We start from the raw sequence: 16,987 nt of genomic DNA, 5'->3' as shown, positions 1-16,987 counted from the left end.
ACTTTATAAGAGACTAAAATGATACAAATATATTAATATTAAATCATGAATGTGTTGCTTGTGTGAGTCCATTTCAAATACGTAAAAGAAATAAAACAAGACTTACTCACAATCAATTTAATTTTGCTACCAAAACGAACGGTTTCGCTTTCTACACTTTGCAAAGCATCTTCAGGTCAAACGGTACAAAGTAAATTAAATGCTGAAATTATAAAAAGCCCATATTAGGGTGCTAATAATAATAATAATATCGTATGGCTTTTTTGCCGGGGAGATCCTTTCGGATTGTTCCGGCGCCGATCGCATCTTTAACCCTGTTTCAAGTAGCTAGTGTCGATGCACACTAGCCCAGGGGAACCGACGGCTTTACGTGCCCTTCGAAGCACGGTGAACGGCTCGTATCACATTTAGAAATGAAAATGTCGTTGTTGGTGCCGAGATTAGGGTGCTGTCTTATAAAGATAAAAATCAAAAAAGCTATAGTAATTATGCCAATATTACATGTCTGTGTTTATTAAAATGCATAAAATTGATTAATTTATTACAATTCAATTTCTTACCAATTTGTGGGTTTTTACTTTGTCTGCTTAATCAATATTATGCATTTTAATAAACACAGACATGTAATATATTCATAATTACTGTAACTTTTTTGATCTCTATCTTTATAAGACAGACCCTAATATGGGCTTTTTATAATTTCAGCATTTAATTTAATTTGTACCGTTTGACCTGAAGATGTTTTGCAAAGTGTAGAAAGCGAAACCGGTCGTTTTGGTAGTAAAATTAAATTGATTATGAGTAAGTCTTATTTTATTTCTTTTACCTACATTAATATTAGTTTGTAAGAATCAAAATCTCTCACTTAGCTCTATTGTCATGGCCATAAATCCTTCTTCTTTTTTATATGTTTCCAAGAATTTCTTGTGTAATTTATTCGTACTTTGTAGTTTGTGTAGGTGTTAATGTTTGCAGTCGTACAATCGGATGGATGTTCGTTCTACACTTCCGACTAATTTTGTTTTTATTTTGAATTTCTTGATATGTTTAGTTCTTTAAATTGATTAGTGTTTATTTGTGGTTTTAACATCTTTAGATGTTTTTTAACCTTTAGTTCATTTGCTACTACTGGATTGTGGTCCAAGGATACATTTGTTCCATGATAAGTCTTCACTGCTATTGGTCAGATAGCCAATCGGAGCAGACGGCCGAATCGCATTCACTATGAAATGTTTGGGTTCTGGCCAGAAAAACAAAAAGGTTAACGTAATAGATTAAAATTCTAAATGAATCTGCTACTAAGAAGAATGGATGGCTTGAAACTTGGTGTTTATCTTCAATACTACAGGAATGGCGAGTACGCCATTAAACCGAAATATAGTATTAGTAGAGGAAATTTAAACAACTTTTACTGTTAGCAAAATATTTCCTAATTATTTTTGCGGCCCTAAAACTATTCATATTTTGGTTACACGACTTTTGAAGTTATTACATGTGTTTATTACAAGTGAGCATGTGCTCAAATTATTATTGTCATAAACCCCTTTACTTAGTAAATTTCAAAGAAAATAAGTTATTTATTTTATTTGCCATCTAATATCTGTTTTTTGTTACAGGGCGTAATGTGCCTAGTTTGTGGCCGGTTGTGGACTGCCCTACAAGTATTATGGAGTACATTTTACATAATATGTGGTGCTGCTCAACTGATGACAGGAATATTTTTCCTGATTTCGGTACCTGAAATACAAATTTACGCCGTCTTGGTGGCCGGAGCCTGGGTAAGTAGCTGTATTACGTTGGAAATATGTATTTATTTTTTACAATTACAATGTATTTCTGTCGTTACTTTCTAATTATCATCTGACATTCACACTTTAGACCTTGTCGTACATGATTCTTGAAAAGGGTTAAGCAGGGACTTTATTTCGTTGTGATAAATACTAGATAATTTATATTTCAGGTGTTCTTGATTATTGAGATTCACAAGTCCTAATGGGAACCGTTTTTGGCTGTTTAGTATAAATTAATGCTAACTCTGCAATTTATTTCAACTTGCATTTATGATTTTAAATCTAAATATATCCCTTTCAATGGATAAATTAGTATAATATACTAATAATATTTAGAACGCTCTGTACAAAACAAATTTTACCCATTTAAAATTAAGTTGCATCAGGAGTTAAATGAAAATGATTTTCAAAGAAGAATAAATTTTTGTATGTGGGCAGAAGATATGTTAAGTCGAATTAAAAAATTTTTCATCGTAATGTGTTCGTCATACGACATTATTATTGTCATTTTGTCATTGTGACATTTCGCAATTAATATTGTCATTCTGTAGCATTTGTAAATTTCTTGGTATATATTGAAATCCCCTCGTATATGTTAAAATACCTAAATATATTTTCAATCCTCTTTGCGTCGCCGAGTTGATATAGACCATATTAAAGTTTTTCATATTTCACAGATGGGTAATTCCTCGGTATTCTTTGATCGTTAAGCCGCTCGATATTGCGTTTCAAATAAACATCCATTTAGATCGCTGAGAAGGTTTTGCCGGAAAGATAATTATGGCACTCTCGCTGAGGCGTTGTCAAGAGCGGTTTGCTTCAGCGTTGGTCCAAATTTCACGTCAAATTTATAACGTTTTCTTGTTTTTCGCCCCTTTTCATGGAAAATATATAGTGTATTGTGGCAGTTAATAGTTACAGTTAAAGTGATTTTTTGAAAAAATCCACATGTTTCATTTTCCTGTTTTTTAAGAAGCCGAGTCTAAAGTTTGTGTTCCAGTACCCCAACTTCAACCTTAAATTTGTATGTCCTAAGGAGCCGTTTCAAAATACTTTTCATAGTATGGAGATCTCTATTCGCCTGTTTATTTATGTAGTATGATCATTGGTTTCATTGATCAAAGTTCCCAAGTACTGATACTTTTCTACTTGTTCTATCACATTACCATTGATTGTCAATAGGTGATGTATATTTTGTGGTCTTTTGTAATTAGCATGTACTTCGTTTTTTTTAGCGTTTATAGTAATTCCCATCTCAGCACTATTCATATTATTTAAGCTTTCGATAAGATGTAGATCTTCTATACTCGTTATCGGTTATCAGTTAGGTATATTATTACAATATTATTTTGTAAATTATTTATCGTAATATATTAGTTAGTACATTAGTTTGTAATGTATAAATTTATTAATAAAAAAATCTGTAAAAACGTAAAATTTATAGTTCCTCTTTAAATCTTTACAAAACGAAACACGCTAGGTATAGGCAACCTTATATCAAAAGAAAGGTTGTATTATTTTCTAAAAAATTCAATACTAATACACAGGGTGCTCTAATTAAAAAAATAAGGACTACAGGTCACAGATCTTAAATTATTTAAAAATGACACTCTACTAGAAAAACTTTGACATATCATTTACATTTTTATTACTTTCCAAAACTAATCCACTATTCACTTTATACCTATCAAAGCTACCTCTTCATATTTGTAAAAAATGTATTTAAAAATACTTTAATATATAGGATGTTCCATTAAAAAAACACAACTATGGTTCATTCCATTGTTCCTGTATATGAATGACCCTGTATAATTGAAAATATTTTAAAATATAGACGTCTTTAATATACATCAGTTTCGTTATAAACATTTTTTATAGACTTTATATATAATTACTTTTATTCAATGTGAGTGATACCCATATATCACATTGTCAGGCAACGAGAGCAACTCCTGCTTCTAATCGGAGGGATTTCTCCGATTAATGGCTTCCTCTCTCTCAAATGGCGGTGGGAAGCGGTGACAACTTGGCAAACATTGACAATATATATTGTATTACATTACGTTTTAAGGTTTAGTCGCCGTCAATGTAATTTGCCGACGTCGCAAAACTTTTGAAGAATGTTTTATGGAACAAAATTCTTTTTCGAGGAATAATTTATAACATGAAATTAAATTAATAACCTGCCTTTCTGAATGACAAATTTACTTCTCTAAAATTATGCCAATATTTTATTTCTCAATAAAAATTTTCAATATATCTACAATTTGACCCAATTTTTAAATCGTATTACTCGTTTAAATGCCACAAGAAAATAGCTTCAGAACGTATTACTCGTTGATATTTGAAAAGAATCTTATTAAATATTTTTTGTCTCTTCGGGTATTTCATGCACAATTTCACTCTAATATTGCAAAATTTGTATCGATCCAATTTATAAAAAAACGTCAAGGCTCATATATATCAATATAAAGAAAAATTGAATCGATTACTTGAATTATAGAATAGGGTCAAGATATCTCTATTATTATTTATACGTAGATTTTACAAAATCGCCGTTCTATATTGGAACTGATATAAAAATATCAGCTTAATGTCGTTTTAAAGTAACAACTGATTACAAAAAATTTAAAATATGTCTTGGTCTAATGACTTTTTAATGTTTTGGAGGTTAAAAAGAAATTAACTTATATGGAGGTGACAAAAACAATATTTAATGCAATTATAACGAAAATGTAGATTTTTTTTGACGAAAAATCGATGCCAAAAAGTGCCCTACTAAGCAAAAAGCGGGAATCTGTAATTTATATCGTTTTGAGTTAAGATGGTTTTTAGATTTCATTTATTTCATCATTATTATTTTGTATACAATATTTAGGTTCAAACTGAAAATATATGTAGTTTATTTCATCTTTTTTGATAAAAATGATAAAATTTCAATATTTACATTATACTGAAATAATTTGTAGTTACCCCCATTATTAAGAAACGATTACAGATTAGGAACTAAGATGAAATACGGTACCTACGTATAACAATTTATTTTTAAACCATTTTATTGAAATGTGTAACAAAGTATTTTCTACAAAATAATAGATCGGATACTAAATTAATCATCAATTATCATCATTTTTGAAGAGAAGCTTCTTTTACTTTTTCTCTATAACTACTGAGGCGAGCGTCACGAAACTAGCGGCACAAGATGGCGTCGCCACGGTTAACGTCATAAAATCGCAGTTCTACACATCGCATCGATCATTATTCTCGATTGATTCGTTTCTATGCAATATATATATATATATTTATTCTAACCAGGTTTTAATTAAAAACTGCATGAAAATCACTAACAAAATACAGACATTAAATGGGAAGTAAAAAAATTAAAAAGATATTTTCCAACAAAAGATTCCATTCGCAACGATTTTCAAAATTTAAAAGTCATAAATGTTATCCGGTTAATAACATTATTGAATCATCTGTTTAAATTTTTAACACACTTTAAACCTTAGACAAGGAAAGAGAGAGGACAGGTAACACTCATTTAATAAGCCTTCGAAAAGTGAAGCTTGTTTAGATGTGACCGCCCTGTTTTGTGACTGTACCGGGTGGTCCAATAAGCCGATCTCTCGGCCATATATATGAAACCATTCATGTTATAACTTTAGGAGAAAAAATTCCTTAGTAAAAGTGGCCAAGATAAATCGCTGGCAATAACTTTTAAGTTTCTGGGTTAACCGCTAGGGGGCGTAACCTGTGAAAAAAACTTTGAAAACCATTTTTTTGGGAAATATACCCAATTATACTAAGTGTTAAATAAGTAAACCAAAAAGAGGCCTAAATTCTGCACAAAGATGTTCAATTACTTTTTTTATTTTTTAAATAAAGGGTGGGGGAGAGTGGGAAACTATTTGTGGATAAATACCTATAACTTTGGTTTGGATCAACCGATTTTAACGAAATTAGTGTCATTAGAAAGGGTGTGGATGAATTAATTTACATGTACTATAAAATAATTGCATTTAGTTTTAATTGTCATAGGTAGAGGGTACTTTCGAATAGAAAAAATTGTTTTTCTTCAAAATGTTTAATTGAAACACCTATTTATTGTAAATTATAATGGAACTGGATTAAATTCGTAACAAAATGGCGCAAACCGCATGTTATTAGCTGTTGTCGAACTCGAGATATGAATAAAAACGCATAAACATAAGTAAGTATAGTATTGACTTACCCTGTATTATAAATTAAATTAAAAAATAAGTCAGTAGATACTTTCAAATTTTTTTATAGCAGAAGAATCTTAATGTTGATACCTATTTTGACCATTGTTAAATCATATGAATAAAAATAGTTTTTTCGAAACTAAGTAGGCTACGACAATGAATTTGGCGGGTAGTTCATATTGTTTATTTATTGACAGCAGTAAAAACATTAAGAAGTGTTATATTATAATTCGAATTGAAGATTTCACTTTATTCAACAAATATTAATATTGGTAATATTAGTAATTAATTATCAGTACTAATAATTGGTGATTAGTATATCAAATGAAGAATTGTATGATATGATTGGATTCGAATGTCACCAAAATGTCGCTATTGCCTCACGTATATATTCTGTAAGATATCCTGACAGGAGACATTATGGCAAAGAAGTATTTGAAAGAAAGTCAAGAAGATTAAGAAAAACTGGTAGTTTTCATCGTCCTTGTTTTAAACGATATAGTAGAGGTATGACCGAAGATAATTCAATCAATGTTCTTGCTTTAATTCAACAGAATCCACATATAAGTAGTCGGCAAATCTCTATAGAATTAAACATACCCAAAACTACTGTTCTAAGGATTTTAAAACATCACAGGTTGGTTTTTCATATTATAAAGTGAACGTTTAGGTCAGAAGCTTGGAATTTCCTTTAAACTTTAGATTCAACTGTTATTTTAATATTCCGATAAAAACGGCAACACGGCGCTTTTATCCTTTTATCCGTTTCTTTAAAATACTTATGCACGATTTATCTTTATCTATATCTATCAATATTATCGTTATCTATCAATTGTGGATTTTTCAAGATTTTTTGAGTTTTAGTATATATTGTGGTTTGTTTTTCACCAATATTTGTTGTTCTGTTTTTTAGACTTCATCCTTATCATGTAGTTCTCCACCAAGCTTTACATATTATGTCTATGCGCGAAAGATTACATCTTCGTGTGGACATCGATTGAAAACAATTTGAACATTGAATTGGACATTAACTTTTAATGATCGAGATATTTGTATGATCTTTCACATATTTAATTTTAAGTTATAATAAAGGGTGAGTCAATACTATACTTACTTATGTTTATGCGTTTTTATTCATATCTCGAATTAAATAAAAGCTGTCAACATGCGGTTTGCGCCATTTTGTTAAGAATTTAATCCAGTTCCATTATAATTTACAATAAATAGGTGTTTCCATTAAACATTTTGAAGAAAAACAAATTTTAATTTTTTCTATTTTAAAGTACCCTCTACTCAAGACAATTAAAACTAAATGCAATTGTTTTATAGTAAATGTAAATTAAATCATCCACACTCTTTCTAGTGACACTAATTTGGTTAAAATCGGTTGATCCAAAGCAAAGTTATGGGTATTTATCCACAAATACTTTCCCACTCTCCACCACCCTTTATTTTAAAAAATAAAAAAAAAGTACTTGAACAACTTTGTGGGGAATTTAGACCTCTTTCTAGTGTACTTATTTAACACTTGGTATAATTGGGCATATTTCACAAAAAACTGATTTTCAAATTTTTCTTCACAGGTTACGCCCCCTAGCGGTTAACCCAGAAACTTGAAAGTTATTTCCAGCAATTTCTCTTGGCCACTTTTACTAAGGAATTTTTTCTCCTAAAGTTATAACATGAATAGTTTCTGATATATAGCCGAGAGATCGGCTTATTGGACCACCCGGTACGTTGTCCATTATTACCTCTCGGAGGGTTACCAGCTCTACTGATTTTTCAGTAGATCTACAGATTTCAACTTTAATTTACTGAAATACTACAAATATATTTTATGATTGTATATCGATCTGCTAAAAAATATGTTATGATCATGTTCAAAAAGTGATCATTATGTCAGTGTTCAATTATAAATTTAAAAAAAAAGCGATTTATTGATTTATATCCATTATTCTCAATCTACTGAAGAAATAAAATATGACCTAGCAACTTTTTTGGTGTCGGTTGGTGCCAATTTAGGCTTCAGTAAATTTCATGCGATTACGCGTCCCCAATCTTTCCTTGTCTAAGCTTTAAACACACTCATTTTAAAATAGTTTCATAATTTAATATTTTGTTCGAATTTCATAGCTTTATCATAACAACGTATGTTTTGTTAATACGTCAACAGGTGGCGATAGGAGTTGAATTATTTGAATATAATATAATTTGTTTAAAATATAAATAATAAATAAATAATAAAATTACTTTAGTCAATTTTAATATTATTGTTTAAATTTTAAAAATATAAAAAACATAGTATAAAGCTGCGCACTAGTCTACTGGACCATCTTGTTTTTGAATGCACTGAGTGATAAGAATTTCTTTTCAAAAATACAATCGATTTTTTGGTTTGTAGGCTTATAAAAGTTTTGAGATAATAATATTATTACGACTTTCTTCTATCATACCTCTTGGCTTTTCTTTTATTTTTAAAACTGTTGTTGTATTGTTTTAGTCACTAAAATTGTTTTAATAAGTAGTGACATTGATCCCATGTGGGCTGTGATTTTATTCGTAGTGAATATATGGCCGCCCACTATGTGCTTTTGTAAGTTAATAAGCGGACGAAAAATCCTGCCCAATCGCGAAACTTTCTTCGTTTTTCGAAGAGATTTCTCTACTTGGTGGTATATTGCGTCGGCACTAATAGAAGTGTGGCCTGGTTTGAAGTAGTTTATTTGTATTTCATAGAGTTTATAATAGAATATAAAAACATAAAATCCCCCAATTTTTATTCTGAGAAGTACAGTTATCTACACACAGAACAACTTTTGTCGCACATCTCTGGAATAATAAGAATTTGTAATAGGTACTTGTTATGTCTTCTCTTTTTAGTATTTAAATTGCTTTGTGCCAAACTGCAGCCACAGGTTTAATGTTTTTGTTTTTATTCCCTACCGGAATGAAACTTTTGTTCTGCACAATTAATCTTTAAGTAAATATAACTGATTAACATGCCGCATCGGGGTAACAGGTAACAATAGTACCTTTTGCAAATCAACCGAATCTATAACTTCCCCTTCATCTGGTTTTTTGTTGGCATCTAGATATTTATTCTATTACTGTTTCGTTCTATCTTTTTTATTAAATTATTTATAAGTACTTTTATTCTACGTAAGTTAAAAGAAAGCAACACACTTCAAATCATCATATTTTAAATTCGTCAGTTATTATCATTTTTTACTTTCTTTGTATTTATTTTTTAACAACCTGTATAAAGACAATTGTTTATGCCATATCAAATCTTTATTTACACTAGTAAAAAAATTATAAGTACAGGGACTATCTTCAGAAGAGCCTAGCTTCAGATAAGTACATGTTTCCTTAGTTTATTCATGTGTTATTTACTTAACGCGGCACCTTCGCCATTTATTAGATAACTAAAATAGCTACTATTCGCAAAAACAATATAAATCATTAGAACTTCAGTCATATCAGTTATAATAGGTTTTCGTTTTTTATTAATTGTTTTTTCTAAATTTGATAACCACTAAAAATTTTTACTTTTAAGTTTTAAGTTTAATACCGATTAAAATTTGGTGGTGTGTGGTTCTTGTTTTTTCTTTTTAGTTTAGATACTGTGGTAAGATGTTATCGGACATGCCGGAAAGACTGATTACGAAGATGGAGGGGCATATAACGGCACCCAAAAACAACAGAGCGACAAGATCATCCCCGAATGTTGATAGCTCTAAGAGTGTATTGCAAATCAATGGTTTACAGAACATGGAAGACCAATAATTGGGATGCGAATATTTTTTGGTCACGTTTGCAGTTTTATACACCTACGATAGGTAAATATATTCTGCATCATAGAATAAACAAAAATGGCTAATTATTAATAGATTTCGCAAAGAAAAATAATCTAATAATTAAGAGTACTTACATAAACTCGGACCACTTTATGGTGGAAGCGAAAATGAAACAGAAACATTACTGCTGAAGAATTTAAACACAAAAAAACGCAAAGTGAATATAGCTATCGACAGAAAATGAAAAGAGAAAATATGAACAAGTGTTTAACGAAGAGATGGACAAATCAAAAGAAGAAAAGAGAATTTGAAACAAATGTGAGAATTAAATTAGACATGTTAAAATCAATCAAGAACAGTAAAGAATAGGCAAAAAAACAGAAAAAACATGGTACGATGACGAAAATAACAAAAAAGAATTAAATAATATTTGGAAAAAAAAGAAGTTATAATGAAAAAATCTTAAGCATTATTGAAGAAAATTACTGAAATAAGGATAAAAGAAATTTGAACTAGGGAATAAAAATGAAAAAAAAGGATATTGTACTAGGTCTGTATTATGAGAGATAAAAAAGGAAAAATTCTGATGAATAAAAAAGACATTTAAAATAGGTGAAAGGAATATTTTGAACATTTACTAAATGAACAAGAAAATACTAAAATTAACTATGGTAAGATAGATAAATCGAATCGACGAAAAACTTCCCACTAAAGAGGAATTAAAAAATATTATAGATAGCTCGAACAATAACAAAACCACAAAAAGCTACCAAATAACAGTCGAGATATTCAAATATGGAAGAAATCGGATACAGGAAGAAATCTAAGTAATAATAGAAAAAGTATTAAACGAATATCAATTGCCAAAATAATGATCGGAAACCATAGTATGTCCCATACCTAAAAAAGGAGACAGCATAGCACTGCTGAAATTGGCTTATAAGAAATTGGCCACACATTGTCATATAAACAACATATCAAAAACAAAAATCTTCTTCTTGGGCCAAGGATTTTTGCTTAGTTGAAGAGATATATTGTGGAATGCAATTTTAGATTACCCAATTCTCTAATTACATCTTTATCAACGTCTGTTTTGCCTTGCAATTCTTAGAAGGCACAGATTAAAGCAAAAATCTGAATTTGGTTTCGACAATTAGAAATCTTCGGATTTCGAGTTTCGAGATTTATTATCAGATGTCGCTATTGCGTCTATATCGAAGCCATTTTAGCGTTGCTTTTATTACGACAAGAAAGATTGTTTTCACGTTCAGAGCATCTGTAAATAGCCGCTCCGAAGATTCCTGTAAGGATGAAATACGTATAAGCGGATATACAGAGGCACTATACGTGAAATCAAATCTTAATATATATATATATATATATATATATATATATATATATATATATATATTTATATATATATATATATATATATATATATATATATATATATATATATTTATATATATATATATACATATATATATTTATATATTTATATATATATATATATATATATATATATATATATATATATATATATATATTGCCATATACAGATTTATTGCCAAATGTTACTACGGCTTAATTAGGCATATTGGCAACCGGACCGCAACAAAACACCAGATCTCCTGGAATGCTATATTACAAAAATCACAAACCAATGCCTCCCACTCTCTACAAAAAATCACTAATGGAAAAACATTTTAAGATTCAACATTTCATTTCTATAAACTTAAAATACCAACACAAACACCTAAAGATATCGAACTGGCGGTAACTAATCTCAGAGAGAAATAATATACAGAAAGCTATATGGGCAGTAACTTTAAATTGAAAAAAGGCAGCATTGAAATATTGATGTTCTCCAATACTGAAAAAAAAATTCCATCAAAAAGTGTTAAGAAGAATTTGGCAACAAAATAAAGCAGTTAGCGATAAACATAAATCTAATAAAGCAGCAAGAGTACTCAAAAAAAATATACTACGGGGAACAGGGATGACTTCTTCTTTTTAAAGTTCCATCTCCTATCGAAGGTTGGATATCATAACGGCTATGGTTACTTTGTTGGCTGCTGCTCTGAAAAGTTGTAGTAAACTACAGTAAAACCATTCTCTAAGGTTCCTCAGCCAGGAGATGCGTCTTCTTCCTATGCTTCTTCTTCCTTGGATCCTTCCTTGCATAATAATTCTCAGAAGCTCATATTTTTCTCCTCTGGTTATGTGACCCAAATACTCTAGTTTTCTTCTTTTTATGCTGTTCATAATTTCTAACTCCTTATTTAGACGTCGTAGTACCTCAGCATTGGTAATCCTTTGAACCCACTGAATTTTTAATATTCTTCTGTAACACCACATTTCGAACGCTTCTATTTTTTTTATGTATTGTTTCTTCAATGTCCAAGCTTCCATTCCGTATAGTAAGATAGAAAATATGTAACATCTTAGAGCCCTCAATCTGAGATGCAACTGAAGATCTCTGTTGGTAAGCATTGTCTTCATTTTCACAAATTGATTTCTCTGCTTTGGTCATTTTTGTCATCAACCCAGGTTCCCAGATATTTGTATGTCTCTACTTTTTCTATTTGGGTTTGCTCTATCATTAATCTTTCATTTCCATGTTGCGTTTTTGAGACAATCATAAATTTAGTTTTTCTCTTATTTATTTTTAGTCCGTATCTAATGCAATAATCGTTTATTCTATTTACCAATTCTTGTAGCGATTCCAGGGTGTTTGCCATTATAACGGTGTCATCAGCGAATCTTATGTTATTTACTATTCTTCCGTTTACAGAGATTCCATCACCCAGATCCGCTATCGCTTCCTGGAATATGGCTTCACTGTACACGTTAAACAGTAATGGTGACAGAACACAGCCCTGTCTTACTCCTCTCTATATTTTCAGACTTTTGTTCTTCTATCTTTATATTGGCCTTTTGATTCCAATACAGATTGATAATGATTCGTAAGTCTCGTCTGTCTATATCTTTGTTTCTCAGTACTTCTATTAGTTTTTCATGTCGGACCCTGTCGAATGCCTTCTCGAAGTCGATTAAACAAGAATAAATGTCTAGGTTCATATTTAAGCATCTTTGAGAGAGGACATTAAAAGCAAACAATGCCTCTCTCGTTCCCAGTCCCTTGCGGAACCCAAACTGAGTATCATGCATATCATATTCACAGGGATGACACAATGGTGTAAAAGGTTGTACAAAAGTGACACAGTGGTGTTAAAGTTAAATATCCAACGGGCAATAGAAATATTATGTTAGTTCATGTACTTGACACAAAATAACAGCAGCATAAATCGTAGGAAACTAGTAATTTACATAATATAAATATTAACCAAGAAAACTAATTACGCAAGTTTATTTAAAAATAATAACCAATTATACAAATTATGTGATCGAAAACATTTCTTTAGATACATTTCCACACAAGTTCGAAGCGAAGAAGTATTTAATTAGTATTAGTAAATATTTAATTCGTGACCATACTATAAAAATTAAACCTACTTATTGAACTAATGAACCTTTGCGATGGCCACCAACGTTTGCGTGATGTACATATGTGCATACTCATAATCCGTTCAGAATGTCTTAAGAAATAATTGCGACATTTTCTTCGTACTTACAGAAACATTTTCAGTTAACCTCGCATATAAATTCCTCGATTACTTGCGATGTTTGTACATACACTCCTTGTCAAAATAAAATCATCAAAAAACTTTTAATTTAAAAATTGTTTAAAGCATAAAAAGAGAAATAATATTTCAACTTGTACAAAGTGTTATATAAGTATCAATATTCGATTAATTATCTTAAATCTTCTTTTTACTACAGGTATTAAGTTTTTCCTGCTTCGTCTTCAAAAGAATAGGGCCAACAACTTTTTTTAAGTCTACCTATACCTCTCTTGCTTATTAATAGACTTCGGCAAATATGCATATTGCATATTTTGCATATTGTGCATATTTTATGCAAATATTTCATATTTTGGCATATTTGTATAAAAGTTTGCGTAAAGTGCATAAAAGTTCAGATTTTTATACTGTATTTGAAAATTTTTAAACATACCAATTTATTTCAATTCTTGTATAAAATTTTGTAGTCATTTTAATCAAGAAATGATCTAAGTACGTAATCTCTACAGGTACAAAACATTTACAATTTCAAAGAAGATCAATTTAAGTAGCCCTCAACATTCTTAGAAAGTCTCGGTCACTGAGGCATTCAGTTATTGGATAATCGCTAAGGGTTCGCTCATTTGCATTTTATGATCTAATCCCCAAATCTATCTACAATTTATTGTATCTTAACAGCAGGTAAACGGCTAATAGTTTTGTTCCTAATTTAGGGATTTTCCAAAATCTCCCAGTTTATTGAATGAGGTACCTAAACATTTCTAATTTGATGCTCAGATTTGTAAATCATTTTTGTTTTGATATTCAAAGCGTAAACACTCGTTGTGCGTAACAAAAAGGAAGATTGTGATTTTATAATGCCTAAAACAACCAGTGCTTCAACTTGGATTAAACCTTATAAAGAGCTGTCTATCGATATGGGAAAAATCTACTGTTCAGTCTGTGGCAAAATTGTAAGTATCTAATATTTTCTATTAAATATCTAATATTTCATACATACAGGGTGTTTCCAAATGACACTTACAACGTTTGACTGTAGATACTTCTCGAAAAATTGAACAAAACGATATAGTTAATGAGGGGTCAAACTTATTTACTTTTCGAGATACAGGGTGTTAAAATTTAAAAAAATTAAATTCTTTTAGTTAATAACAACAATAACTTTAAAACCAATAAAAGTATTTACTTGAAATTTAGTACTCGTAGGTTGTTTTTAAATGAAAAATAGCTTCCTTTAGTGAGAAAAAATTGTCCATGGTACAATACAATGGTGTGTATTTAGAAAAATTTTTCACCTTTACTTTTTTTTATGAAGTCAGCTATTCTAAAACACAATTATTTTTATTGTAATTGAATTAACAAAAAAAAAACTTTTGTTGAATTTTAAAATAAGTTATATGATGTACTAATGGTTAGTAACAAAAACTAATTTGTGGATTAATACTGCATTTAAAACACTTAGCGAGTGTTTTTTTTCCAAACCAGTTATTTGATTAACCAAAAACACCTTGTATATTTTTATATTTTAAAGGTTGGGTTAAAATAAAGGTTTTAATTTTTATTTATAGATAGCATGTGAGAAGAAATTTCAGATAGACCAACATGTGAGAACTGCTTCACACATTGCAAAAAAAGGAAAAATAGGAGGAAAACATCAAACTTCAATGGCTAAATGTTTCCAATCTACTTCAAAAAAATTAGATGAGCAAGAAACTTTTAATGAAGACTTGTGTCGCGCATTAGTGTCTGCAAACATACCGCTTTCAAAATTAGCAAATGTAAATTTTAGATCGTTTCTAAAAAAATATTGCAAACTTAATGTTCCAAGTGATCGGTCTCTAAGAAGAAATAATGTGAACGGGCTATACTCGTCGGTGTTAATTAATATTAAGGAAGAAATTGCAGATAATTATTTTTACATATCTATAGACGAAACCACTGATTCCTCAGGAAAGTATATTGCTCATTTATTGATTGGTGTTCTTAAAGAAGATACCTTACCAAAATCTCATCTTATTTCATGCCAGCAACTTGAGAAAACAAATGCTTTAACAATTTCGCGTTTTATACAAGAAACATTAGCAACTTTTTTTCTTCCGACAACTATTCCTTCTAATAAATTACTGCTTATTTTATCGGATGCTGCTCCTTATATGGTGAAAGCAGGACAAAATTTAAAAATATTTTTCCCAGATTTAATACATGTTACTTGTGTAGCGCATGGATTAAACAGAGTTGCAGAGGAAATACAAAAAAAGTTTCCTCTTGTAAATACCATGATATCCAGTGTCAAAAAAGTATTTCTTAAATCTCCTATAAGAATTCAACTTTATAAAGAAATGCTACCTAACATTCCTCTTCCACCACAACCTATTTTAACGCGATGGGGAACATGGTTAGAAGCAGCTAATTTTTATGCAGATCATTTTGTTAAAATATAGAACATAATTTAAAATAAAGTTAAAGTTAAAAATAAAATTAAAGAACATTAACAGATGAAAGTTCCCAATTTTTTTTGGATTCTAAACAAACTTTTCAGAGTAACTTGCTTCAACAAGAACTTTCATTTATAAAATCAAATTTTAGTTTTGTTCAAAAAACAATTACTCAGTTAGAATCACCAAAACTGTCATTGTTCGAAAGTACAGCATCAATAAAAGAATTTGCGTCATGTTGTCGGAACGTTAGAGGTAATATTGGAAAAGATATTTTAAAAAAATTTGAAGCTACTATGGAAAAAAATAAAGGTTACCATATTCTTTCTGAAGTAGTCAGTGTTCTAGCTGGAAATATTTCGGAAACAATTAATTTAGAACCAAATGTTTTGGTTAGTTTGAAAAATGCTCCCGTTACATCAGTTGATGTTGAACGAAGTTTTTCCATATATAAATATATGTACTCAGACAGAAGCCACAAGTTTTTGTTAGAAAATTTTGAACACCACTTGGTCATTTATTGTTACCATAATTCTAAATAAGTTTATTCATACTTAAAAATGATGTAGTTACTTAAAATAAATGTAAATCTTAATGAATAGTAGGAAATATTTAGTTATGTACACTTTTTTTTTTAAATAAAATTGTTACTATTTTACGATTTTTTTATTTATTTGTATGCATATTTTGTCAAATATTTGCATATTTTCGGGTAAACACGTGCATATTTATGCGCATATTTTCTACATTTTTATTTGCATATTTGCCGAAGTCTTATTATTAAATTATTTTTTTTTTTGGTAGTCTTCCATTTTCCGTTCTGTAAATATGTTATCTTTATAATTATCTATCTTGTCGTTTATAACGTATACATTTTGTTCATTCCGTCTGTGTTCATTTGTTATTACCTCTCTTCTTATCTCTGCGCCACCGGGTGTTTAGTTTTTAAATCTTATTTTAACTTGGCCATATTTCTTCTAGAATCCAGTCAATATGTACCCTCCAAAATCGTTTATATGCTCTAAACCGTCTTACTACATTCTGTTCGTATCTGATATATGTTTCCTTTTTTTTTTAGTTTTATTCTCGTAATAACGA

At 29.8% G+C, this 16,987-nt stretch overlaps 1 protein-coding gene across 4 annotated transcripts in view; it reads left to right on the top strand.

The window, feature by feature from the left end:
- LOC140437463 (uncharacterized) overlaps positions 1-16,987 on the top strand; it is a 519,890-nt gene that overhangs the window by 442,739 nt on the left and 60,164 nt on the right. For all 4 annotated transcript variants that reach the window (XM_072527008.1, XM_072527009.1, XM_072527006.1 and 1 more), the window contains one exon: positions 1,617-1,778. In XM_072527008.1, the coding sequence (XP_072383109.1) occupies positions 1,623-1,778 (156 nt within the window). In that variant the 5' untranslated portion in view covers positions 1,617-1,622. The remainder of the gene's footprint in view (positions 1-1,616; positions 1,779-16,987) is intronic.

Source organism: Diabrotica undecimpunctata, chromosome 3, assembly GCF_040954645.1.
Source record: "Diabrotica undecimpunctata isolate CICGRU chromosome 3, icDiaUnde3, whole genome shotgun sequence".
Classification (NCBI taxonomy): Eukaryota; Metazoa; Arthropoda; class Insecta; order Coleoptera; family Chrysomelidae; genus Diabrotica; species Diabrotica undecimpunctata.
Note: the sequence above shows the minus strand (reverse complement) of the source record. Positions and strands in the feature narration are given on the sequence as shown.